We start from the raw sequence: 26,163 nt of genomic DNA, 5'->3' as shown, positions 1-26,163 counted from the left end.
CAAACCCAGAACTTGTTAATCAGGAAATTATACTGTCATAAATCCTCTCAGATAATTTTGCAGAGTTTTTTCAGAACAAGATTAACACAATCTTGGACACAAACTTGGAGGGCATTAAGGACTCTCATCAATCTAGGCATTCTAGCTTAGTTGCAGAAGACCGGGAAGCTGGCAGGAATATAATGGTTTCTTGATGTGGTCCCTTCTGTACCTGAGAATCATGGGATTAAATTGGAGCAATTTGAATCCTTAACAGAGGATTGTTTTAGAGCCATCGCCATAGCTACTTCCTCCGGCTAACCCCTGGAACCTTTACCTCATAAGTGCTGGAAAGCATTGGCAGATGAGTTATTCCCACCAATATGCTGCTAATAGCTACAAACAGGCACAGCGCCCTTGGCATAGTAGAAGGCCTTATTCACACCTACTCTATAGAAACCGACACTTGATAAAAGAGCTCTTAGTAGCTATAGACCTATCTCCCTTTTGGTGTATCCAGTTCAGATCTGGAGGGCTTTGTTGGTAAAACGCTGTCCTAGTATGTGGAAGATCATAACCTACTAGCAGAAGAACAATTTGGTTTTTGCCCAGGACATGGGACTGAATCAGCCTTAATTACAGCTATGGAAGAACTCAGAATATGGGTTCATGAGGGTCAGTCAGCAGTTCTGATCCTGTTAGATCTTTCTGCTGCATTCAACACGGTCAATCATGACATGTTTTCAAACAGACTGGCCTCTATCGGAGTCTGCGGCTTGGTATTAGATTGGATCCGCATGTATATTTGAGATATATATCTGTATATCTATATAAACATATATATATATATATATCCCTGATCACTGTGATTAAATCTCACAATGTTGGCTTAATTAACTATGAAGATGACACCCAGCTTATTTCCTCACTTGAAGGCAGCCAGTACTGAATGATTTTCATGATTATATGAATATTATAATTGGCTGGTTGAATTCCAACTCTCTTAAATTTAATGGTTTGCTCTGCAAACAAGTCTCCAGCCCTGCTCCCCCACCAAACTTTGGCCACTACCTACTGATGGAGTTATCTATCTGCTTCTGTTCATAATCTGGGGGTCATGTTTGACAATAAACTTAACCTGGAATGCCATGTGAATAAAGTTGCTGGCACCCGTTTTTCATTACTTAGGACCCTCCAGAAGATTCTTCTGTTGTTACCTTATTCGGCTTGAGGGCTGGTGGTTCGCAGTGTCATTCTAAGCAGGTAGGGCTATTGCAATACCCTCCTGCTTGGTGTCCCTGAATTTGTGGTAAATAGGCTTTCCAGAGATCAAGGGGTTTAGCTGCCAATTTAGCTCTAAACAGACTTCAACGTGCTTCAGCCTCAAAAGCACTGGTTCCCATTGGCTCTCACTGAGGCAGAGGATTGTCTTTGAATCTCTCTGTATCATTTTTAAGATCCTCCAAGGTCATGGTCCAGTCCCCCTGAAAAAAAAGGATCAGGAGATATTATCTGGGGAGATGTCTTCGCTCTTCTTCATCTGGTCCATATTGCTAGATTCAGGAAAGTAAGATATGGTGGGTGTGCCCTTTTTATCCAAACAGCCCAGCTATGGATTCAATTACCTATTTCCCTTCATCTCCTGGTTGACCTTATGCCTTTCAGAAAGGGCTTGAAAACGTGACTTCCTGAAATAGGGTCTTCTTTTTTTAGCATCTCTCTAGTTACTATTATCAGCTTAGGCTTATGTTACAGTGCCAGGACACCATTTTAGTGGCAGTGCATTTTACAAATGCCATAAATAAATAAAAATAAATAAATCTTGACTATCAAGGTGTGCTCAGATCACGGGAAAGAAAACAAAATAAATGAGTTGTTTGTCCATTATAAAAAAAAATTATAGACCTTTCAAAAGGTGCTCATGTAGTTGTATAATGTTTTATCGAAGGAAAGAGATTACATTTTTAAAAACAACTTCTCGAAGTTCAAGGATCCACACAAGAAATGGAGCACAATGAAAGAGACTAAGCAGTAAGCCCTGCCCACCCACCCACGCACTATCGCTGTCCCGCCTGTCACAAAGGCTTAAGAGAGATCAAGAAGTAAAAGGCCTTCAAGTCCAAGTGTACTTGGCCTAATAAGGTCAAGAAAGCTTTACAAGCATTTGCAAAAACAATAGGTCAGAGTTCAATGTCTAAACCATGGAGAGTGTTGTGTTTTTTTCCACGGTGAAATTAAGGTTGAGCGACAAGGGACCTTTTGATTTTGCTAATTTGTTTGTTTCTATGTCCTTGAAATGAAGGGAAGCCTCGAGTCTAGACTGGCTTTCGTTTTTGTGCCATTAGGGACAAGCAGCAAAGAGCTAGAGGAAGGCCCGAAAAGCAATGTGTGACAAACAGGAGAAAGAGGGAGGAGTGGAAAAAGGAACAAGATGGATGTGTGGGTGGAATAACGAAAGATACAGGAGAAGTAAGAAGTGACAGATGCCAGGCAGCAGAGTGAGGAAAGTGCGGGAGGGAGCAAGAAGGTGGTGGTGCACAAGATAAGAATGAGAGGCAACACTCAGGGGAAAGCAGAAGAGGCACAAAAGTGAGAGAGGAAGCCTTTGCCACAGGAAGACTTTGCCGTAAGAGTGTAGCTCTCAGCATTATAAAATAAAGGAAAAAATATGAACATTTTATTTAAATCGAAAATCAGTATTAAAAATATTTTTATGTTAAATATGAATATAAATTCATTTGATTAATTTTAAATGTAAAACAAAATGTAAAAACAAATCTGCACCATTCACTTAATTTTGAATTAAAACATTAATAAATGGAAATGTATTAAATTCAAATTATTTTTCTTAATTTTGGATTTAAAAAATCCCACCTAAAGATATAATAGCTGTTTAAATATGAATTCATAATTATTATAAGTGATGTATAGAATTAATGACAAATAATCTGCTTATTTTTAATAAAACTGATAGTTTAAATTAAATTCAAAATAGGTTAATAAAATATTTTGTACTTAAATAATGATATGAAATATTTGTATGCATATATTAAGAGTGATTTCTAAAATAATTGTATTTAACATGATTTCCTATGCGGTTTTATTTTAATTCCCTATCTCCATTATTTTTTATGGAGGGTAGTAAAGTGCCAGTGGTTGGCCCTGCTGGTGCTGGACTTAGTACAGTTTTTTTAGTAGTAATTTACACTTGGATTTTGTAAATAAGCTAACAGTAGTAATCTTATTCAAAATTGCAAAGTACTCAAAAGCGAAAGGTAACCTTTATGAACCAGGCTCAAAGAGTTTTATATTTTTTTTAGGACAGTACACATGGTATTAAGATAACGCATCATTAGAACAATGTACGGATCATACACATTTTACAGTGATGTTTACCTTCCAGTTTGTCTTAAAAAGTGATCTTCATATTCCCTTAAAACTTTCCGAAGCCTTTTCTTATCAGCTCGAGCGTCTCTTAGCTGATCGAGTAGCTCAGGCCTGTAATAAATATAATTAAAGGTGCTAAAAATATTACGCAAAAGTAAAATGTTTCTCAATTTTGCATTAGATACAAGTGTAAGCTGCAATTCCAGGTGAGGATGCCTGTCCCCTGATTATTATTTTAAAGTTATGAGCCTGTATACAAGAGAAATGAGGTACAGCAGTGTAAAAGAGCTGGCACATACATTGTTTGTTCCAATCTACATTATACCTTACAATCAATGGCTAACCAAATCCTGGTATCCCCGTAAATGTTTAAATTCTGATCAAGGAGAACGAAGGGTTTATTTAGTAATCTGGCGAATATGGGACACTTGTCAAAACTGGCAGCTGTCCTCTCAGCCCTGTTTACAGTGTATTTCAATGCATGCACTCTAAATTGAGCGGACGGGACAGTGGCCAATATTCTGTGGATGTCCTACACTTGCCATACTCTAAATAAGCCCCTAAATCTTGCACCCAGTGACTTTCACATTCCTGTTGTCTGCTAGAGGCACTAAAATACTATGTCCATTGAATGAATCCAATGTTCTACTTTTCCCTCTGGTTTGTAATTTGCAAATGGTGACTGTAACAAAGTGCTTTCTCATTTTATTCAACATATTATAAATGTGAAAAATAACCAAATATGGTCGAATAAGCAGGAAGAGTGCATGACCTAAAATGTAGCACATGATGTAAAAATGCCTTTCTTAGAAATAGCATTGTTAACTGGTGTGACTGTCACGTGTTTTTAATGTCCTTTTTTGAGCTTAGTAATTATTGCTAACACAAGACAAACAATTAATTGTTGTTTGCTACTTGACGGCAGATGGTTTGCTTATGGACACTCTGGGGAAGTTATCGTTTACATGTCTGTTTTTGTCAAGTTTTGCAAAACATGTCCCTTATGCTCTCCTATTTAATAGCCTTCTCCTGTTCTTCAAAAATGTTTTAATGAGGTTTCAACTTTAAATAAAGACAAAACGTATTTTATTATTTTATGATCATGGACACAGGTTGCTTATCCAATCACCATCTACCTAAACAATTGCAACTCCTTCCACCAACCAACCATACACCTCTGGTCCGCAGGAGTCCTACTGGCACGCATCCTACACATACACAGTACCATATCAGGAAGACTGGTGTTCTCTTACATCTCTCCTAAAGTGTGGAATTGCCTCACATTCCACATCACAGCCTCTTCTTCTCTTCTTGAATTTCGTAAGAAGCAGAAGATCTGGCTTTTCATTTAACCAACCTACCACAGGCAGGGCAAGCACACACACCTACTCAGCACCAGGAAGCCTTGCGGGTGATAGTGTCCATTGCAAATACGCATAACAATCATAATGTGTACTTGAAGCTGCATTAGTCAAGTTTTACAATTTGTACTGGTCTATATCACCCAACCATATCTAAGAGGTTGTAAATGATATAGCAGGACTCTTCCATATGCTTGACCAGGTTTTAAGCATGTTTGTATTCACTTGCATTTGTTTATTATTGGATAGTTCCAGGTTTATTTGAGCCTCATTTTAGCAGTAATAGGTGTGAGGGGAACCAGTTATTAGGTGTCAATATTCTGGAAGTGGACTCACCTAGTGCCCCAGTCTTTTTATGTTTGTGACAACATCTCCTGGCTTATTAAGTTTCGTTTTCTAAGTGTGAGCAATGGCCCATGTCACTTAGACACACCTGGAGTGAGAGTGTATCATAAGATATCCATCTTCCTAAAATGTCCACGCATTAAATTGACAAAAGTGTTTTGGCATTGTGTACAGGTTGGGGGTAAGCCCAGTGGTCGAAGAGCATTAAAAAAAATATGGGCACCGTGATGCTGCATGCAGTGGGGGCGGGGTCAATGAGGGCAGGGTGGGGTCAAAGATGTGGGTAAAAAAACAAAATTAAGGGGCATATTTATACTCCGTTTGCGCCGAATTTGCGTCGTTTTTTTCGACGCAAATTCGACGCAAAACTAACTCCATATTTATACTTTGGCGTTAGACGCGTCTAGCGCCAAAGTTCATGGAGTTAGCGTCATTTTTTTGCGTGAACACCTTCCTTGCGTTAATGATATGCAAGGTAGGCGTTCCCGTCTTAAAAAATGACTCCGATGCTATTGCGTCGGATTTATACTCCCGGGCAAAAATGACGCCCGGGAGTGGGCGGGTCTAAAAAACCCGCATTTGCGACGGATTTTAGCGCCTGGGTCAGGGCAGGCGTTAAGGGACCTGTGGGCTCAGAATGAGCCCAGAGGTGCCCTCCCCTGCCCCCAGGGACACCCCCTGCCACCCTTGCCCACCCCAGGAGGACACCCAAGGCTGGAGGGACCCACCCCAGGGACATTAAGGTAAGTCCAGGAAGGTATTATTTTTTTTTTTTTGTGGCATAGGGGGGCCTGATTTGTGCCCCCTTACATGCCACTATGCCCAATGACCATGCCCAGGGGACAGAAGTCCCCTGGGCATGGCCATTGGGCAAGGGGGCATGACTCCTGTCTTTGCTAAGACAGGAGTCATTTCAATGGGGGATGGGCATCGTAAAAAAATGGCGCAAATCGGGTTGAGGCGATTTTTTTGCCTCAGCCTGACTTGCACCATTTCTGGACGCCCATACGCCATTTTCCCCCTACGCCGGCACTGCCTGGTGTACGTCGTTTTTTTTAACGCACACCAGACAGCGCCGGCGGCTAACGCCGGCTAACGTCATTCAATAAATACGGCGCCCGCATGGTGCTTCAGAATGGCGTTAGCCGGCGCTAATTTTTTTGACGCAAAACTGCGTTGGCGCAATTTTGCGTCAAAAAGTATAAATATGGGCCTAAGTTCCTTTGGTCTTTCACCTTCAGGTAGCTACATATAAAATAGTGCACAGCTTAAATGAGAAATAAAGTGGCAAATTCACTACACTATGAAACCTTAATTAGGTAATATGCTGCAGAGGTCGGGTGTAACCGGAGAGACATTAAATCTTGGTTGGTGCAGTAGAGAATAGTGACCTGTATTTTTAGTACTACAAAGTCCCAGCCTGTGACGGAAAGCACTGTGAAAATGTAAGCCTTTATTTTAAACTCACATTACACACAGTGTAAGATAGACTTCTGTAAAATGCGCAAAAATGTAAGATTAAAAATGTGCTTCCAAATTATTATAGATTTAAGTGATACCCAAGCTGTATGTAATGCATTTTTATTTTGTTTATATTGCTGTTCCTTAAAAGGAAGCACTTCACAACTTCACTGGGAACTCCCTTACACTATCACGCAAAAAGAGTAAATCATTCTCTAAACAAAGCATCAAGTGATTCCATCAATTAAAGCTGGTACCACCTCTCAAGAACCCTTTACATTTGCACATTAAGCAGTTGCCACATTTGCACTTCTTTCAGGCAAGCAGGCACACTGGTAAGAAGGCTTGTTTATTGTTTAGGTGTCTGAGCCTCATTTTAGCAGTAATAGGTGTGAGGGAAACCAGTTATTAGGTGTCAATATTCTGGAAGTGGACTCACCTAGTGCCCCAGTCTTTCTATGTTTGTGACAACATCTCCTGGCTTATTAAGTTTCGTTTTCTAAGTGTGAGCAATGGCCCATGTCACTTAGACACACCTGGAGTGAGGGTGTATCATTAGATATCCATCTTCCTAAAATGTCCACGCATTAAATTGACAAAAGTGTTTTTGCATTGTGTACAGGTTGGGGGTAAGCCCAGTTGTCGAAGAGCATTTAAAAAAATATGGGCACCGTGATGCTGCATGCAGTGGGGGCGGGCGTCAATGAGGGCAAGGTGGGGTCAAAGATGTAGGTAAAAAAACAAAATTAAGTTCCCTTGGTCTTTCACCTTCAGGTAGCTACATATAAAATAGTGCACAACTTAAATGAGAAATAAAGTGGCAAATTCACTACACTATGAAACCTTAATTAGGTAATATGCTGCAGAGGTCTGGTGTAACGGGAGAGACATTAAGGGGGTGATTCTAACTTCGGCGGGCGGCGGAGGCCGGCCGCCGAAGTTCCCCCACCAAAATACCGCTCCGCGGTCGAAAGACCGCTGAGGGTATTTTGGGATTTGCCCTGGGCTGGCGGGCGGCCGCCAAAAGGCCGCCCGCCAGACCAGGGCAAATCAACCTTCTCACTAAGATGCCGGCTCAGAATTGAGCCGGCGGAGTGGGAAGGTGCGACAGGTGCAGTTGCACCCGTCGCGTATTTCAGTGTCTGCTAGGCAGACACTGAAATACTTTGTGGGGCCCTCTTACGGGGGCCCCTGCCGTGCCCATGCCATTGGCATGGGCACGGCAGGGGCCCCCAGGGGCCCCGTGGCACCCCCTACCGCCATCCTGTTCCTGGCGGGCGAACCGCCAGGAACAGGATGGCTGGAGGGGGTGTCAGAATCCCCCATGGCGGCGCAGCAAGCTGCGCCGCCATGGGGGATTCTAAGGGCAGCGGTAAACCGGCGGTAAACCGGCGGGAGACCGCCGGTTTACCCTTTCTGACCGCGGCCAAACCGCCGCGGTCAGAATGCCCTGCGGGGCACCGCCGGTCTGTCGGCGGTGCTCCCGCCGACCCTGGCCCCGGCGGTCTGAGACCGCCGGGGTTAGAATGAGGGCCTAAATCTTGGTTGGTGCAGTAGAGAATAGTGACCTGTATTTTTAGTACTACAAAGTCCCAGCCTGTGACGGAAAGCACTGTGAAAATGTAAGCCTTTATTTTAAACTCACATTACACACAGTGTAAGATAGACTTCTGTAAAATGCACAAAAATTTAAGATTAAAAATGTGCTTCCAAATTATTATAGATTTAAGTGATACCCAAGCTGTATGTAATGCATTTTTATTTTGTTTATATTGCTGTTCCTTAAAAGGAAGCACTTCACAACTTCACTGGGAACTCCCTTACACTATCACGCAAAAAGAGTAAATCATTCTCTAAACAAAGCTTCAAGTGATTCCATCAATTAAAGCTGGTACCACCTCTCAAGAACCCTTTACATTTGCACATTAAGCAGTTGCCACATTTGCACTTCTTTCAGGCAAGCAGGCACACTGGTAAGAAGGCTTGTTTATTGTTTAGGTGTCTGAGCCTCATTTTAGCAGTAATAGGTGTGAGGGAAACCAGTTATTAGGTGTCAATATTCAGGAAGTGGACTCACCTAGTGCCCCAGTCTTTCTATGTTTGTGACAACATCTCCTGGCTTATTAAGTTTCGTTTTCTAAGTGTGAGCAATGGCCCATGTCACTTAGACACACCTGGAGTGAGGGTGTATCATTAGATATCCATCTTCCTAAAATGTCCACGCATTAAATTGACAAAAGTGTTTTGGCATTGTGTACAGGTTGGGGGTAAGCCCAGTGGTCGAAGAGCATTTAAAAAAATATGGGCACCGTGATGCTGCATGCAGTGGGGCGGGGTCAGTGAGGGCAGGGTGGGGTCAAAGATGTGGGTAAAAAAACAAAATTAAGTTCCCTTGGTTTTTCACCTTCAGGTAGCTACATATAAAATAGTGCACAGCTTAAATGAGAAATAAAGTGGCAAATTCACTACACTATGAAACCTTCATTAGGTAATATGCTGCAGAGGTGTGGTGTAACCGGAGAGACATTAAGGGGGTGATTCTGACCGCGGCGGACGGCGGTCGCCGCCCGCCAAGCGGTTCCCGCCGAAAGACTGCTCCGCGGTCAAAAGACCGCGGCGGTCATTCTGGCTTTCCCACTGGGCCGGCGGGCGACCGCCGAAAGTCCGCCCGCCAGCCCAGCGGGAAACACCCTTCCCACGAGGACGCCGGCTCAGAATGGAGCCGGCGGAGTGGGAAGGTGCGACGGGTGCAGTTGCACCCGTCGCGAATTTCAGTGCCTGCAAAGCAGACACTGAAATTCTTCGTGGGGCCCTCTTACGGGGGCCCCGCGGCACCCCCTACCGCCATCCTGTTCCTGGCGGGAGAACCGCCAGGAACCGGATGGCGGTAGGGGGTGTCAGAATCCCCATGGCGGCGGAGCGCGCTCCGCCGCCATGGAGGATTCTCAAGGGCAGCGGGGCCGACTTTCCGTTTCTGGCCGCGGCTGAACCGCCGCGGTCAGAATGCCCAGCGGTGCACCGCCAGCCTGTTGGCGGTGCTACCGCCGACCTCCGCCATGGCGGTAATTACCGCCAGGGTCAGAATGACCCCCTAAATCTTGGTTGGTGCAGTAGAGAATAGTGGCCTGTATTTTTAGCACTACAAAGTCCCAGCCTGTGACGGAAAGCACTGTGAAAATGTAAGCCTTTATTTTAAACTCGCATTACACACAGTGTAAGATAGACTTCTGTAAAATGCGCAAAAATGTAAGATTAAAAATGTGCTTCCACATTATTATTATAGATTTAAGTGATACCCAAGCAGTATGTAATGCATTTTTATTTTGTTTATATTGCTGTCCCTTAAAAGGAAGCACTTCACATCTTCACTGGGAACTCCCTTACACTATCACGCAAAAAGAGTAAATCATTCTCTAAGCAAAGCTTCAAGTGATTACATCAATTAATGCTGGTACCACCTCTCAAGAACCCTTTACATTTGCACATTAAGCAGTTGCCACATTTGCACATTAAGCAGTTGCCACATATGCACTTCTTTCAGGCAAGCAGGCACCCTGGTAAGAAGGCTTATTTATTGTTTAGGTGTCCGCTCTGATCCATCCTCTTCTGATAATAAATTATTAGCTCTCTAAATTGCAACAGAAACACCATAGCGTGCAGCATCTGTTTTGATTATCCTGCTGATAAGAAGACAGCAGCCTTGGCATGTTTTTTGGAGGTGCGCTACTGCTGACATACGGTGCATGCAGATAGGATTATTTGCTGGCACTTGATAAATCTTTAAATATATATTTGACTGACAACACTGGTCTGGAAACTTACATACTGCTCAGTTTCATTTTGAATTTTCATAGGTAGCAACACAAGTGTCTTCCAAGGGGAGGGACTTACATCGTGGCCTCATGCAGGTTGGACATGGACAAGGCGGACTGCTTGCCTGCTCTCTGCTCATCCATCGAGGAGATATACATAGGTTCACTCTCTTCCTCTGAGCAACACAAATATTCGTCAGTTCTGATTTCAGATACTATTCCACACGATAACTCTGGGCATGTTTGAGAAGTATCGTCATCTGAATCTTCTTCTTCCTGCTTGCAAAAGACATGTTTCAGTGTTTCACATGGATGCAAATTCTCATATATTAATATTTTCATCATTCCACAATGCCATTCCCTTGCGTCCAGTGTCTACTCTAGGGGCTTGTAAAACACCAGGATTATGTATGCTGCCCTCCCCTGGACCGGTGAGGTACTCCAGGTACGTAATATATCACAAATACATGGTAAATGGGAAAGAAGGTGGTTCACCACTGGATCATGTACTCAATATTTGCTCTTTATCGTCTTTTGTTTGAAAATGGCTTCATTACTAACCTGTAAAGTTCACTAACAAGTCTAGGTCTCCCTCAGCCCAGTCCTGCTTGCCCCCTCTGTTCCTTGTCGTCCCTTCCATGTTGAAGTGTAGCACAAAATGCTTAGGGAGGACAGGAGAGTTAGCAGGAAAACTGAAAGAGAAGAAAGACTAATGCCTATTGTATGGCTGGGGAGTTTTTTTTTAAAATTTAAGAAAGTAGTGGGGGAAGGGGGCTGAGGATTAAATGGGACGAAAGGCAGCCGCGGCCCATCCTTTAGGGCAGAGGGGCCACCCCACCACCTTTTGCCCCTCATAAAGAATGCCTGTCAGGCTGAGCAGAAGTCAGCCTGACAGACACTGTTCATGTTCATATCAGGCAGCCAGGAGCGAGACATGCACGATTTGCGCAAACTCCTGGCTGCCTGAGCTGAACTTTGCTGGGCTGAAGAGGTCACAGCTCCTCTTCTTCTTTTTCTTCTATGGGCATGACCTCCTCAGCTCAGCAAAGGTGCCTCGAGGCCCTTCTACTCGGTGATGAGGGGGAGCGTCACCAATTGACTGTGACCTGGGCATACGCCCTGAAGTGCCCAGGGCAAGTGTCAATCAGTGACACCTTGTCACAGAGTGGGGAGGGGTCAAAACTCTCACTGACCCTATCCCACTCTGTGACAAAGTTGGGACTGCTGCCTTCCTTCATTGGTTAATCTAAGGTATAAAGGTATTAAGTTAGAGTTGCTGGCTGCTCGGAGGTTCTGTCATTCAGAGCTGTATTGGAACACAGTTGTGGAGGACTAGGTGAACCAGGCAACAATATAATGGTTGATATGCATTTTCTTTTTTTCCTAACGAAAGTGTTTAAATGTTTGGGAAAAAAGCTCTCTAATGCGGAAGAGGAACGTTCACCAGCTCCTTATCAACAGTTTTCTCACCTTTGGTATTACAATAACATCTACACTGGGTTCCCTAACAAACAAATATTCAAAATCCAAATAGTCCAGAAACACCTTTCTCATCCTGGTCTCCTGTTCAGCCTGAAAGATGACCAAACTTCACTAGGGGCGAAGGCCTTCCACTAGCTACCTGTTACGTAAAGGAAAGGAAATATCAAATTCGTGCCTCATTCACAAAGTCTTAATAGACCAATTCCGAATTATCTGTCAATGTTGTTGATCTCTAATCTTCCCACCTAATGTCTAATGTCTTCATTTGCAAAACTCATCCCTGTGGAGCTCTCTACTTCTGTCTCCACACACTGAATCTGACTTTGTCAAATTTAGATCACTAAAAAAAAGTATTTGTTCCAAGAGGCTTCTGACGGCCCCTCAACCGTACCCTTCCTTCTTGGCGCCGGCCTATATTGTCCTTTATTCTTTAGGCCTGTTGGTCAGATACCTTAAAAAGGTTTCCACACCTTTATTCTACATACTTGTCACCAATGCTTTATTACCATTCTTTCAGTATACATAGTTGAGGGATTCCTTTTAGTTATGTCATTTTGAATTTATGTATCTGATTCATGGCACTCAGACTACCACTAGGCCTGAGCGAAATTTAAACTACACCGTCGTGATTCACATGATTTTGGGAATTTCATGTTACATTTGTTATGTGAAACTCTCAAATTTATCTCATTTGACCACATTTCACCACATTTCACAGTGAACATTTACTGCGAATGAGCCGTTTGCAATAAGAAATGTACAGCAAATGAAAGGAAACAACTGAGTGGCTTTGTTAGTGGAGTTTTTGTTTTTTAGTATCATTTGTTTGGCGGAACATGCGTCTGTGTCAAAAATTGATACAGTTATGCATTTTGAGCTGAAATATAGTCGTTAAAGACAGATTAGCATTTTGCATAATTTCTCAAAAATGTTGTCTAATTATGCAAAAGCAAACTAGGCAAATTTCACCCAACCCTAGCTGCCACAAGGGTTTTCAGTCGTTTGTAAACATCAAAATAAGTCAGAAGGAGTTAAACTAATAGCACTATACCAACACCCATCAAGTGGCCCCATTGGCCTCTGTCTCAACTGTCCCACCTCCATGACCACACAGAGCCACATCTAAGCGTCACTCTGGCCCACTGATGCCAGTTCATCTTTTTCAGCTTCTGTTTTGGATCCTTATTCTTCCTCCATCGATTTTTCAACTTTTCTAAAAGTTTGTAAACACAGCAATTTGCTAGTGTCTTAAAGTGTAGCCCCCAAAAGCACAGGGTTGAAAACCATGCCACTCTAGTTGCCAGCAGATGTCTATCATTCACCCACTGAATCAGGGCTGGCTTTGGCGCTGGTGGTGCCCTGTACGACAATCTTGTTTGGCACCACCCCCAGGACCTCCTCCCGGATTCCTGCACTACCTCATGGCAAAGCTGCCCCTCATCTTTCCATAGACTCTCGTTCACATATATTTAATTTGTTTGAACATGCTGATAAAGACTAGCTTTACTAATCCACTGAGCTATCCACATAAAATACAGATCTGTTGTTTGCAGAAGGTATATTAACCTTCTGTGCTATGTTATGGCGAGTCAAAACTGACACTGGACAAAACTCCGAACTCTTTATCTATCAGGAACATTAAACACAAGAGGTATCCTGACATTTTCATTGTTGCCTGACAGCTGGACGCACAAGAATCTCTGCAGCAAGTGTTTTAAAATTGTGAGTTATTGCTAAACACAGAGCCACCGCCCTTGAGTTCGGCACCTCTCTATAAATGTAGCCCTAAATGACAGATTTGCATTTTGCATAATTTCTCAAAAATGTTGCCTAATTATGCAAAAGCAAACTAGGCAAATTTCACCCACCCCTAGCTACCACAAGAGTTTTCAGTTGTTTGTAAACATCAAAATAAATCAGAAAGAGTTAAACGAACAGCACTATAACAGCACCCATCAAGTGGCCCCATTGGCCTCTATCCTAACTGTCCTAATTCTTGCTCCATCAATTTTTTAACTTTTCTAAAAGTTTGTAAACTTTTAGAAAAGGCTGACGCCCCCTCCAGGTCAACGCCCAGTGCGGCCGCACCAGTCGCACCCCTCTAAAGCCAGCCCTGCACAGAATGCTGTTTTTGGTGCCTCCACCACTAGTTTTACTCCAGATCCTACAACAAATGCTTATTGGCACAGCCAAAGACTATCAGGATGAAAGAAGAAAATCAATGTTACTGAGCATAAGAAGCAAAGGTGGTGTGGCTCTAAGTGGCGAGACAATTCCTAGTCCCAAACTCCTTCTTTGGGAAAGTCCAACATGATTGACAGTTGGAAGCGGAGAGGAAGGAGGAGAAATATATGTGCCGTTATGAGCCTTGTACTTCTATTGTCTACTGAATAAAACTCCTACTTGGAAACTTCATGCTCTCGGAGGTATCATTACAATTTGGCGTCGAGCCGACTGAACCCACGGAATCCTGAAGGTTCACGACCAGAGGACTAACTTCGACTTGAAAACCTACCCCACTGATTACTTGCAGCATTGCAAAGGGCACATGTATGTACACTGATTGATTTTAAATAAGAAAGGCAAGGGACGCAGCGTTAAAGTATAATATATCGTTTCTTCACTTTGCTTCGGCAGCAGTTGGGCTCACAAGTCTAAAACCTTCTGCACTTGTACTCTGCGCGCAACTCTGTTTCGGCCGACGCGACACAGCTCATGACTCCTTCTCTTCAGCACGTGTCCTGAGCGCTGTGTTTCCAACAAAAGGTCACGTCTGGCACGTTGCATGACCTCACGTGCCGCCATTTTGGATTGGGATAACGATCGCTTTGAATTTGATAAGAATACCACTTTTACTGGATAAGAGTGCCATTTTAAACAGTGTCTTCATTATTGTCTTCGCAGTTTATTGTAGCTACAAGAGCACTAGACTAGTCCTTTAAAGTGAATGTTGGACACCAAACTATTTCACTAATATGAGTGCTCAAAATTTCAGTATTAGTCCTCCTCAAGCATTTTGGCCTTCAGGGAATTCCCCAACAATGAAATGGGGAGAATGGAAGGAATATTTTATTAACTATATTCAAGCTGTGGATGAAATTAAGAAAATGTCACCTGTCACTTGGTCCTCAAGGACTGAAAACGTATTCTCAAATGACCAAAGCCACTAATTTAGGGGACATTAACATTTTTGATGCTGCAATTCATGAGCTTGACTTACATTTTAAACCTAAAGTTTGTATGGGCATAACTAGATTCAAATTTTTCCAACGTAAAGAGGAAAAAGATGAATCCATAGATGGTTATGTTGCTGATTTGAGGAAATTGGCAATGGACTGCAGATTTGGTGTATTGCAGGATGAGCTTATACGAGACCAAGTGGTTATGCACGCTTGTAACCCAGCAATTCAAGAGCGGTTATGGGTAAATGGTGATTCTACTCTTGATGATGTTTTAGCAATTGTGCGTAAGGCTGAAATTTCTGGTAGATGTGCTTTGGCATTAAAAAAAATTTTTTTTAAAGAAGGTGATGCCATCTGTAAGTTAAAAAAATAAAACACCTTCTGATTTCTTCAAAAGGGACAGAGACAGTAAAACGAGACAGCAACCTAAATATTACTGCTGTGATAGCAAAGAACATTTAGCCAATAGCAAAAGCTGTCCAGCAGTTGAACAAAAATGCAGCAATTGTGGTATTTTTAGCCATTATGCAAAGGTATGCAAGCAAAAGAAGAATTGAATTAAGTGCGTTTGCAAGGGTGACAAGAATGATTCAATCATGTCTGATGAAGAGGATGTTAGGAATGTTTGAAAAGTTGCTAGTTTGTGCAGCAATTTGGTTTTGAATGTCAGTGGTAAACGCTCTAAGTCTAAACTAGAGTGTAATATGACCATCGGTGCAGAAGCATTAAATATTTATGCTGATTGAGGTTCATCCTATACGATTATTAATGAGGATTTGTGGAGAACTAAATTTATACATAAAATTGGTGAACACTTATTTCCTTCTGATATCAATACGGAAGGGTACAGTGGAGAACGCATTGACATGTTGGGGTTCAGGTGGTTAACTTTCAGGTTGAAACACAGATCAGCACGAGGGAAACTTTATGTAACAAAAAAAGGCCCCCCTGTACTTGGTTGGGTTGATCAAGGAAAGCTTCACATGGTTCTTGACCCTAATAGTAAGGAAAAAGTACTAATTATAGACGATGGCACAAGTCTTGCCAATATTCTTTTAGGTGAATTTCCTAGCGTTTCAGTAATACGCTAGGAAAACTTAAAGGATTTGAGCATAGAATCTTGTTGAAAGAAAAAGCCTTCCCAAAGTTCACAAAGTTACGAATGTACCATTTCCTATTCGGGAAGAGGTTTCAAAGGAACGGACTAAACTAGTTGCTTCTGGCAATATTGAGCCTGTAGAAGCTTCTGATTGGGTATCTCCATTGGTAGTAGCAAGGCGGAAACATTGAAAATTAGACTATGTGTGGACCTACGTCATCTCAATAATAATATTATTGTAGACCAATTTCTTCTACCTAAATTCAATGAGATGGTTGCATCCCTTAATGGTGCTAAGTGGTTTTCCACGATTGATCTGTATTCTGCATACCATCAGATTTCTTTGTCTAAAGAATCAAAGAAATATACTGCGTTCATTACTCCAGACAATTGTTTTCAATTCAAACGTATGCCGTATGGATTAGCATCCGCTGCAGCTGTTTTTTTAACAGTTGATGTTTGAATTGTTTTCAAAGCTTGACGGCATGACATTTTTTCAGGGTGATATTTTGGTATTTAGCAAGACAGAGACTGACCATGATGAAATATTGTGTAAGGTACTTCGGATCTTAGAATTTAGAGGTTTGACTGTTGAATTTTCTAAATGCAGATTGGCTGAAAAGGAAGTAAATTACCTTGGACACGTAATTAATGAGAATGGAATTAAGCCCAAATCCTCCTTAATCACAGCTGTAGTGGAAGCTTCAACACCTACTAATAAAGATGATGTCCGTTATTTTATGGGTTTAGAGGAATATTGTGCTAAATGTATTCCTAATTTCTCTGAGAAAACATTCCACATTTGTCAATTGTTAAAGAGTAAGAACAAATTTGAATGGTCCGCTACAATGCGAAAAAGATTTCTATGATATTAAACTTGCTATCACAAATATCTCTTCCTTAAGAAGTTTTGATCCATCTGCCAAAAACATTGTTACCACAGACGCAAACAGTAAGGGTTTAGGTGCTGTACTCACCCAAGCTGATATGAATGGGAATGAGTATATCATTGCCTATGCGTCCAGATCTTTATCTCTTTCAGAGGAGAAATACTCTACCATTGAAAGGGAGACTTTAGCATGTGCATAGGTGTTGAAGCACTTTAGGGCATTTTTATGGGGTAAACCATGTTCTTTGCGGTGTGATCATAAACCACTAGTAAAAATCTTGACAACTGAAGGCACTATCAAAGCTTCCGCCAGAATTACAAGATTATCTATGCAAATGCATACATCGCATTACATATGTACCTGGCAAGGAAAATGTAATTGCTGACTTCCTTTCAAGAATGCCCACGGTATTGGAAGAGTGTGAGGATGAAGTTTGGTGGTACACCTGCTGTAAAAAATGGATGAGTAGAATGTTGAATATAGAAAGTATACTACGTTGCATAAGGTTTTAAATTACATAACTAAAGGCAGGCCAAATAAGAAGGAATTAGAGGAAAACACTAAACCCTATTAGGAAGTCCGATCTGAACTTTCGGAAGACAATGGTATGCTTCTGAAAGGAGAAAGGGTAATTTCACCAAATGGGCTGCGCAGTATGGTTATCAATCTTGCTCATGAGGGACATTTTGTAATCACCATGAACAAGTCTGCTGTAAAAAGAATATTTTGATGGCCTGGCATTGATATTCAAGTAGAAAGGTTTGTCAGATCTTGTATTGAATGTGTGCGAGCTGATAAATCATTTCAGACTCTCAGACCCGCAATGTGTATTAGATCCAAACCTCAGAATCCTTGGGAATCTGTGGCCATCAATATTATGGGTCCCACTGGTTTTCCTCAAGAATATGTATTAGTTCTTATAGATGTATTCTCAAGATGGCCTGTATTTAAAGTTGTGGATCAAGCTGACACCAACTCTGTATTGGAGTTTCTGGATCAAACATTTATTTCAGAAGGTATTCCAACCACTATATTGAGTGATAATGGTGTACAGTTTTTATCTAAGAAAGCTAAGATGTACTTTGATAAAATAGGTGTACAACATAAAACTGCTACATTATACAATCCTAGTGGGAATAGTATGGTTGAGAGGTTCAACCGCATTATCAAAGGGGTAATCAATTAGCTATTGCAAGCAACATTGATTGGATTACACAACTAGGTAAATCTGTGTGGGCTTGTAGAGTTATGATTAATGAAATGACCAGAGTTTCTCCAGTTGTAATGATGAGAGGGAGGAACCCTAGGACAAAATATAGCCCCGGATGGCTTTTTTATGCTGGGATTGAAGATTGGTCAATACAGGATGCGAGGGACAAGATTAACTTCAATCTAGAAAAAGCAAATTATACTTTGACTCAAGGAAAAGTACTAAATATGTGAATGTTAAGGTTGGTGATTGGGTACTTGTCAGAAAACCCGGACATGTAGCAAAGGGAGAAAGTACGTTTTGTCTCTCACGAGCAGTGTCGTCACTACTTCAGACTTTGGCTGCACCATATACGCCTGACTCTCAAGGCATTTTTTCCTTTTGTTAAGGGCAGGTCAATAGTGGAGTTAATAGACAACAAAACGCTCCCATGACGCTGTTCATCAACCAGGGCAGAGTAGATCCAATGCCCTCTTGTCCTCGGGCTTTGAGGCTGTGGTGGTGACTCGATCTTCACAAGGACTCCCTGACATTATGTCCCTCAGCATCAGGTTGGGCGGGCTCAATAGGTATAATCTTGAAGATCATGAGTGGCAATCAGAGGTGGCACAGGATATCTTTACTTGGTAAGGCCTTTGCTCAATATCCCATTTTTTGCATTCTAGAGTTTACTCCATCAGGATCCTTATGGGATGTATTCCACCTTCAGTAGGATTCGGTCCTCCTAAATACATTTTTGCCCCTGCTGCTGATCGCATGCATCCTGAAAAAAGTCAGGCGGGACTAGGTGCAGCCATTTCTGATGGCCCCGGGATTGGGCCAGGAGGGCCTAGTACATAAAACTGCTGACTATCAGTATCTAAACTTATCTTCAGTTTCCACTTTGAGAGGATTCTGTCCCATAAACAAGGCAGGGGCTTACCTTAGAACATCCTCAAGTTACACCTTTGTGCTTGGAGATTGAAAAGAGCCAACTGAGAGGTTTTGCCCTTCCATTGGTAGTGGTGGATGTCATTTTAGCTGCTTGCTGCCCTTCCACCAAATCAATAAAGTTAGGCCATTGGTCCAGCTTTGCAACCTCGTGTGGAGAAGCATAAGATGACCATCTTCTGACTAAAGGCCTGATTTAGAATATGGTATACATGGTACTCCATCACAAATGTGACAGAGCACCTTGCCAGCCAAACCCTCAGTTTGCCCCCCTCATTTAGAGACATGCAACCCTTAAGTATTCTGTCAGCGCAGTCCACATTGGCTGCAGTCCACATTGGCTCCAGTAACAGGATATATTTCTTCTCCTTGCCAGATGGACTAGAGACTTTGGAGGAAGAACATTACACTGCCTACCCTAACATAAGGAAAAACACTGGGATAAGGGACAGGCAAAAACAATAACAACCTCCACCCCTTGAGAGAAATCTTCAAGGTTTGGGGGTCATTTGTTTTTTGTTTTTCCAGAAACAAACTTCCGCTTAGCGGTTTGTTTCTGAAAAATTAATAAACGCAATTGGTTTGGTGGACGGCTGTCAAAACTGTTAGCAGCCATCCACCAAACTTATAGTACATAAAGAGGTGGCCACTCGGCTAGTGATCAACTCTAAGTTTGACAGAGTATGTCACCCGAATGGACTCAGTTTGTCCAACCCTAGAATCAGGCCCTGAGTTGTCTGATGTCCTTTTATTTGTGTTGTTTCTGGCTCGGTAAGGCTCTGCTGTGGGCACAGTTACAGATTATTTGTCTTCCCATTCAGCCTTTCCACATCTGCCTGATCAGCCCTCTTTATTCAAATCAATACTTTTTTTTTCAAATAATCCAATGTGATGTGTTTCTTAAAAGGGCTTTCACAGAGGTTTCCCTTAGCTCTTTAATATGCGGCTGTGGGACTTCAATGCAGCTATGACAATGCTGATGTGTGCACCTTTTGAGCCTTTTTATAGATGCACGCAGAAATGTCGAACTCTGAAGATCATGTTTCTCATTGCAACTACTTCCGCAAAATGTGTTAGAAAGCTGCAATCAACAGTCCAATCCCCACATATTACCTTCCTCCCTGACAAAATAGTACTAGGGCAGCCTTGCTTTAAAAAATGGTGTCACTATTTCATACGGACAGTCCAACAAACTCCATTCTTGTCTCTGCCACATTCCACCAAATTGAAGGAGAGGCTAGATTGGTTGGATCCTGGTGGGCCCTTAGCTGATAGGTCTGATAAGCATGGGTGGATGACAAACTCTTTGTCTTTTGCATCAAACTATGTTACGCCTTGGCCAAAAAAGACCCTCCTGAGGGCCTTGGTGCTCATTCCAACAGGGCAAAGACTGTCTTTGTTTTTATCTGTCAGTTATGTTACACGTCTAAGGATGCAAAAAAAGACCAATGAATAAACTGACATCAGTGTGGAGTGGTATCCGCTGTATACAGTTACATGTTGTCATGTCATTACAAGGCAGGACAGAGCCATGATGGAGGCTGAGGATTCAACTGACCCAAACTGGCACCTGTGGGGATTCACAAAACTGGTGTCTGTGGGGATTCACAAAACTGTTGCCTGCAGGGATTCACGAGTTGAGTATTCTGCAGTAAGATAGAGTATTCAACAAAAAGAGCATTACAAAAAGTAACTTATACTTTCCACATTGACTTGAGAAAATATTGTATTGAGTATACCGACCACCACTATACTGTCAAGGAAGGCATTTGTAGGTAATTATAGATTTACAATTCTTACCTCTACATCTATGTACCTTGACAATATACATACTGTAATGTGTGGGCTATTGGGAAAGAGTCTCATATAATGAGTACAGGGTCTGTGCCATGGGCTGGATTTGCTGGGTGAGGTCAATGCACAGGGGGGAAAAGCTCAAGCGATTATAACCCTCATGGGACCAGACCCCCTACTAATGCAGAGAATTGTTAGGTCTGGTGTATTGAGACCAATAGCCCACTCCACAATACGACTGAGGCAGTCTATCCATATGAGGACACTCCAATACGCCCATCGCATCAAGAGGTTCAACACATCTCTTTTTCTAGGAGCTTGTAAAGGCACCAAATCCCAGGTCCCTGGATGCCTTGGGAGACGTTCAACAGGTAGCAGCCCTTCCCTAATCTTTGGGATAATATCTGTCAGACTGCCAGTCCGACGAAGCAGAGCTATCATCTGAGTGTTCTGCCCCTACAGATAATGTAAACCCCACATTGTGAAGGTGCTAGCTTGGACTGAGGCCACTGCCTGGTTAGTGAGCGAGGATCCTCACTTCAAGAAATACTTTTACAGAAGCAAGCTGAAGCAGTTTTGCTAGGATGTTGCTCTAACATTGAAGGTGCCACTGGCTCAGGAATATATGGCCCCCATGCCTATCCACATCTTGAAGAAGCAGGACGTGGCACTTTTTTCTATAGTGTCATCTCTAACTCTTAGGGTATGTACTGGATGTATGTTTTCTCAGTACTCAGTCTCTTCTGGATTCTCCACTGGCTGTCCTCAGTGACAGATTACACTCATGAGGACTATCATGGTACAGATGAAGCTCTCATGGATCAAAGACATGTCCCAATCAAGATCTAACATTTTGCTATAGCCAAGGCTTTGGAAACTCCATCTATTGAGGTCTCATCATGCCCAAAAGGAAAGGAGGAGGAGCCCAGGTGACCATTAAGTCCCTGACCCACAAGATTTGGTGAAAACGATTCTCTGAGCTGGCAGTATTGAACCCTCAAACAATACAAGTACTGTATTCTCTGTTCATCACATGGCAAAGGAGGTTAAATGACTCAAGACATAACAGAAGAAAATGTACTAGCATGCAGCCTCGTCATTAGACAAACCAATGCAATAACATCATGGCCCACTTGGGCTGCATCTGTGCACAAGTTTGACCAGTTACCTTCATTGCTTCAAGGCTACACCCCTGAATAGTATAGGTTTATGCTTAAACTGGGCAAGCAGGTGGCTTAGAAGAAACTGCTCATATCCTGGCATCTCAATGATACTACTGCTTATTTCTCTACACGCATCAGCAAGTTTGTAGAAAAAATTGAACCTCAAGCCAGAGGCTAAGGAAAAAGTCTCTTGCCTTCCATTTGAAAGTAAGAACTTGTTTGATTCTTCACCTGATGGAGACCTGTATTAGTTTCCATAAATACTCTGCAGGAGCTATCACCTGGTGTACAAGACTGGCCACAAAAGGAGTTCGCAAATTGCACACCAAAATTTGCAGCCATTATTTAATTTTGTGGTGCAACCTATGTAACAATAAGTTAGATCACAAATTCACCAGTCGCTAGGGGTTACAAAATAACCTGTGTGAGAAACTAGGTTGCTGGGTGACTGGAGTGTGAGCACTATCCAAGTAGCAACCACAATCTCTGTCAGAGGCACAAGCCCACTCTAAGTTAACCAGTGTTCCACCCTTTGGTAGCTTGTCACAGAGAAGTGTAGCTTAAATTAGAGGCAATATGTGAAGTATTTGTGCAACACTTCCAACAGAAATAAGGTGAAAACACCATACAAAAAGAATCCCAGGTACAGTTAGTAAAAATATAACTTTTGATAATTTATAAAACAAGACCAAAAAGTCAAATTTGTGGAACCTGAGATATCTAAATTTAAAGGTTTCGGTGAAAATAGTGCCAAAAAGCACAAAGCGCCAACTGTGGATATGTGTTTGTGCTGGACCGGGACAAAGTCACAGGTTCAGGCTGACCGTAATGGAGTGCGGACCAGTTACAGGGACCCAATGTATTCCACTGAACAGAGTAGCTTGAATCCTGGTTTGTAGAACATTGCGAGAATCTATGTCAAAGATGCATCTCACAGCCAAAGCAAAGCATTGGTTCTGAGATGTGGTGAGGCTACAATGCAAGGAAAGGACCTGTGCTGTCATCGAGGATCCCATCCATGAAACTTGTGATGCCAAGTCTGGAATCAAGGATGCAGCTCGCAATCGGGGTGATGCATATATTCTGAGGAGCTGCAAGGCTGCAATGTGGAGTCTGGCATTGTTGCCGAGGCTTTCACTGCATCGATGATGCACAGTGCAGTTAGGGTGATGCTGTGTTCCAATGAGCTGTGAAGCGATGCAGGTCTTTGCAATGGGTCCAATCCACATAGCAGCGGTTCTGCTCAGGTTGGGGCCGCGCAGCGAAAGAGATGCAACCGTTCCAATCGCTCCACAGAGAATGGCAGAGCACCTTAAGCGCACATCAAGGGGTCAGAGACTTGAGTGGCACCACTTGGCAGCCTATACTCACAGATGGCAGAGTCCAGGTGCAGATGCAAGGTTGTTGGAAGCTTGCTATGTCTCTGAGGCTTCAGATAAGCCAACTAGCTCTAGAGTCACTCTGGGTTTAGTAGATGCAGATTAGGTCCTTCTCACCCAAGCAAGTGGACAGCAGGCCACCAGTTTCTGTAGAGCAGCAGTCCTTGTAGCAGGACAGCAGTCCTTCTTCCGTCAGAGTATCCACAGGTCCAGAAGTGTACTGAAGAGTTGATGTCTGGGGTCTTCTTTTTATATCCAGGTGCCCTGGTTCTAGAAGGTGGGAGAAGTTTCCTGACAATGGTTTTGAAATGCATGAAATCTCCTTCCTCCCCTACCCTGGCTCCAAGTTGACTGCAGTAACAATGCTGGGTCACTAGACCCTTTGTGTGAAGGCAGAGCACAGGCTATTCAGTTGTAAGTGAGGCTGTGCTCAGCTCCGCACCCCCACCCTGTCAGCAGATGACCCATCCAGGCGGTCTGGGAGGAATTCACAAAGTCTGTCAGCTACAGCCAGTAATGTGACCCAAGACAGGCTACAGACACAAAAGGGCTAAGGACAGAAAAATGTCAACTTTATAAAAGTGACATTTTCAAAATTGTAATGAAAAATTTGACTTTACCATTAAAGAGGGTTTATCATTACAGTTTCATAGGAACCAAACATTACACAGACATAAGCTTCCAATTGGAAATTACAACCTACGCTATCAGCTTACAATTGGAAATTACAACCTATTAAACGTAATAAGGAATCCTCAATGTGAAAGTTGTAGGAGTGGTAGTCCTCTCAATAGTGAAAATTGCATTTTTCTATGTAAAACTTAAAAGCACATGCTCAATCTTTTAAATACACGGGCGTGGCCAAGCCGGCGGGTAAGATGGCTGCTTGATTCGAAGCTCTGGTAGAGCGGGCCCGGTACTTGCTATTCCAATGGACCCAAGACACTGCTCCAGCGAGATCTACATCGCGCTGCGTTGAGCAGTGTGCCGTGATTGACTGTATCCCCGGTCAGCGGCTGTCCTGCGCTTCCGGGCACTTTCTTCTGCTGTTGAAGTCTGACGGCAGGCCCCACGGCGACAGGGCCGCAGGTGAGCTGGGCAGGCTACACCTCACTACTCGGCCTGCCACCATCTAACACTGCCTGCCTGAGAACCGACTTCTGCTGGGGGTGGGTGCGGCATGGGAGTGCCCCCACCTTGATCACTGCCTGCGGCTGGCCTGTGTTCACTGCATCATCGCCCCCCTACTGGGGGATGCTTCCCAGCTCAGCAGTCCGCATTGCCAGTTTGTGGTATGTTGGGGCCTGCAGGGGGTGACATACTGAGTGCACTGGAGCCTGTTGGTTATGCGGCATATACCACCTCCTGTTGCCATTATCACCATCTGCCTCCAGGGTGGCTCTGCCTCTCATGCTAGCTCTACTCCTTGGCTGGGAATGGGGCCCCCACACCGTTGGTGATGCCCAACGCCATCTGCACCTCCTAACATCCCATATTTCAAGTTGTTCAGCTGGACTATATGAATCTGGAAGGCCTGGACTATTGTGGTCTGGTCCAGTGGCACTCTGGCTCCGCACAAATCAGTTATAACTTCAGCTGCCCACAACCCTTTTCAGGGTCAGGACCGGTAGCCATTGTTACATGTCGCAGCTGGGGCATGCTGCCATATGTTGACTCATCTGTGTTGTAGACCTCAGCTCTGTACCTGTCCTTGCTGCCCCCATCTTCCTAAACGGGGCCCTCACCTCCAGCCTTGACTCTCGTAGGGCGAATAGCCCTCTCTGCTGCCCCTCTGCCAACGGACGTGTCCTGGGGGGCCTGGCTATGCTCAACGGTCAGTCACGGTTCGTGGAGTCAACCACAAACTTTGTTTTGCGACAACCAAGGTCTCGGAGAAAACAATTGCTGCTTCCACAATGGACTTGAGGCCCGCTGCTGTTGAGAGAATCCCACTCACTGGAACGGATGCCATCATGGCGGAACTCCACAAGGGATTCTGCGCCATTGACAACAGGTTTGACACTCTGGTCGGCTGCTAGTATCGCACTCGGGAGAGACTGGTCAGGCACCAAACCAGACTGGAGAAGGCAGAGGAGCGAATCTCAGGTGTGCAGGACACCGTTGCATCAGTGACTAAAAGAATAGACAAACTTGAAAAACTGCTTAAAACAGTGACTATAAAAGATGAAGATTTGGGGGCTCGAGGGTGGCGCAATAATATCTGCATAATGGGGGTAATGGAATCCACAGACACTGGTTGCCATGACCTCTTTGTAGAATGCCTGCTTATGGGCCTATTTGACAACCACAGCTTCACACCCACCTTCGTGGTTGAACATGTCCACCGATATCTGGACCTCTGCGAACCCCCTTCCCCCGGAGCAACACCAAGACCTATCATGGCCAGACTACTAAATTTCCAGGACTGTGATTTTTATGGCATGGGAGCATGGCCCATTTTGGATTGTTACAGACTTTACCATGGTGGTGCAGGAGGCTCAATCCAGGTTTACTGAGGCCAAGGTGGCCTTGCGGAGATTGGGTAATACGGCATGTTGTATCCAGCACGCCTGCTGGTGGATGCCTACAGCAGGGCACGTTTCCTTGACACACCTGCTGACGCCTTGAACTTCTGCAAGCATTACTTGGGGCTGGCCTCCTTGCCGTGACATGCATTCCCTGACTGCTC

General features: G+C 43.4%; 1 protein-coding gene across 4 annotated transcripts in view; it reads right to left on the bottom strand.

The window, feature by feature from the left end:
- Window positions 1-26,163, bottom strand: part of FAM13C (family with sequence similarity 13 member C) — a 753,858-nt gene that overhangs the window by 59,606 nt on the left and 668,089 nt on the right. For 3 of the 4 annotated variants that reach the window (XM_069240966.1, XM_069240964.1, XM_069240967.1), the window contains 2 exons: window positions 10,425-10,621; window positions 3,376-3,477 (listed from right to left, as the gene is read on the bottom strand). In XM_069240966.1, the coding sequence (XP_069097067.1) occupies window positions 3,376-3,477; window positions 10,425-10,621 (299 nt within the window). Of the gene's footprint in view, window positions 1-3,375; window positions 3,478-10,424; window positions 10,625-26,163 lie in introns of all 4 variants that reach the window. The other variant, XM_069240965.1, reaches the window with a different exon arrangement.

The sequence above is a fragment of the Pleurodeles waltl genome, chromosome 6 (genome assembly GCF_031143425.1).
Source record: "Pleurodeles waltl isolate 20211129_DDA chromosome 6, aPleWal1.hap1.20221129, whole genome shotgun sequence".
NCBI classification, from domain to species: domain Eukaryota; kingdom Metazoa; phylum Chordata; class Amphibia; order Caudata; family Salamandridae; genus Pleurodeles; species Pleurodeles waltl.
This window is presented reverse-complemented; position numbering and strand designations above follow the sequence as displayed.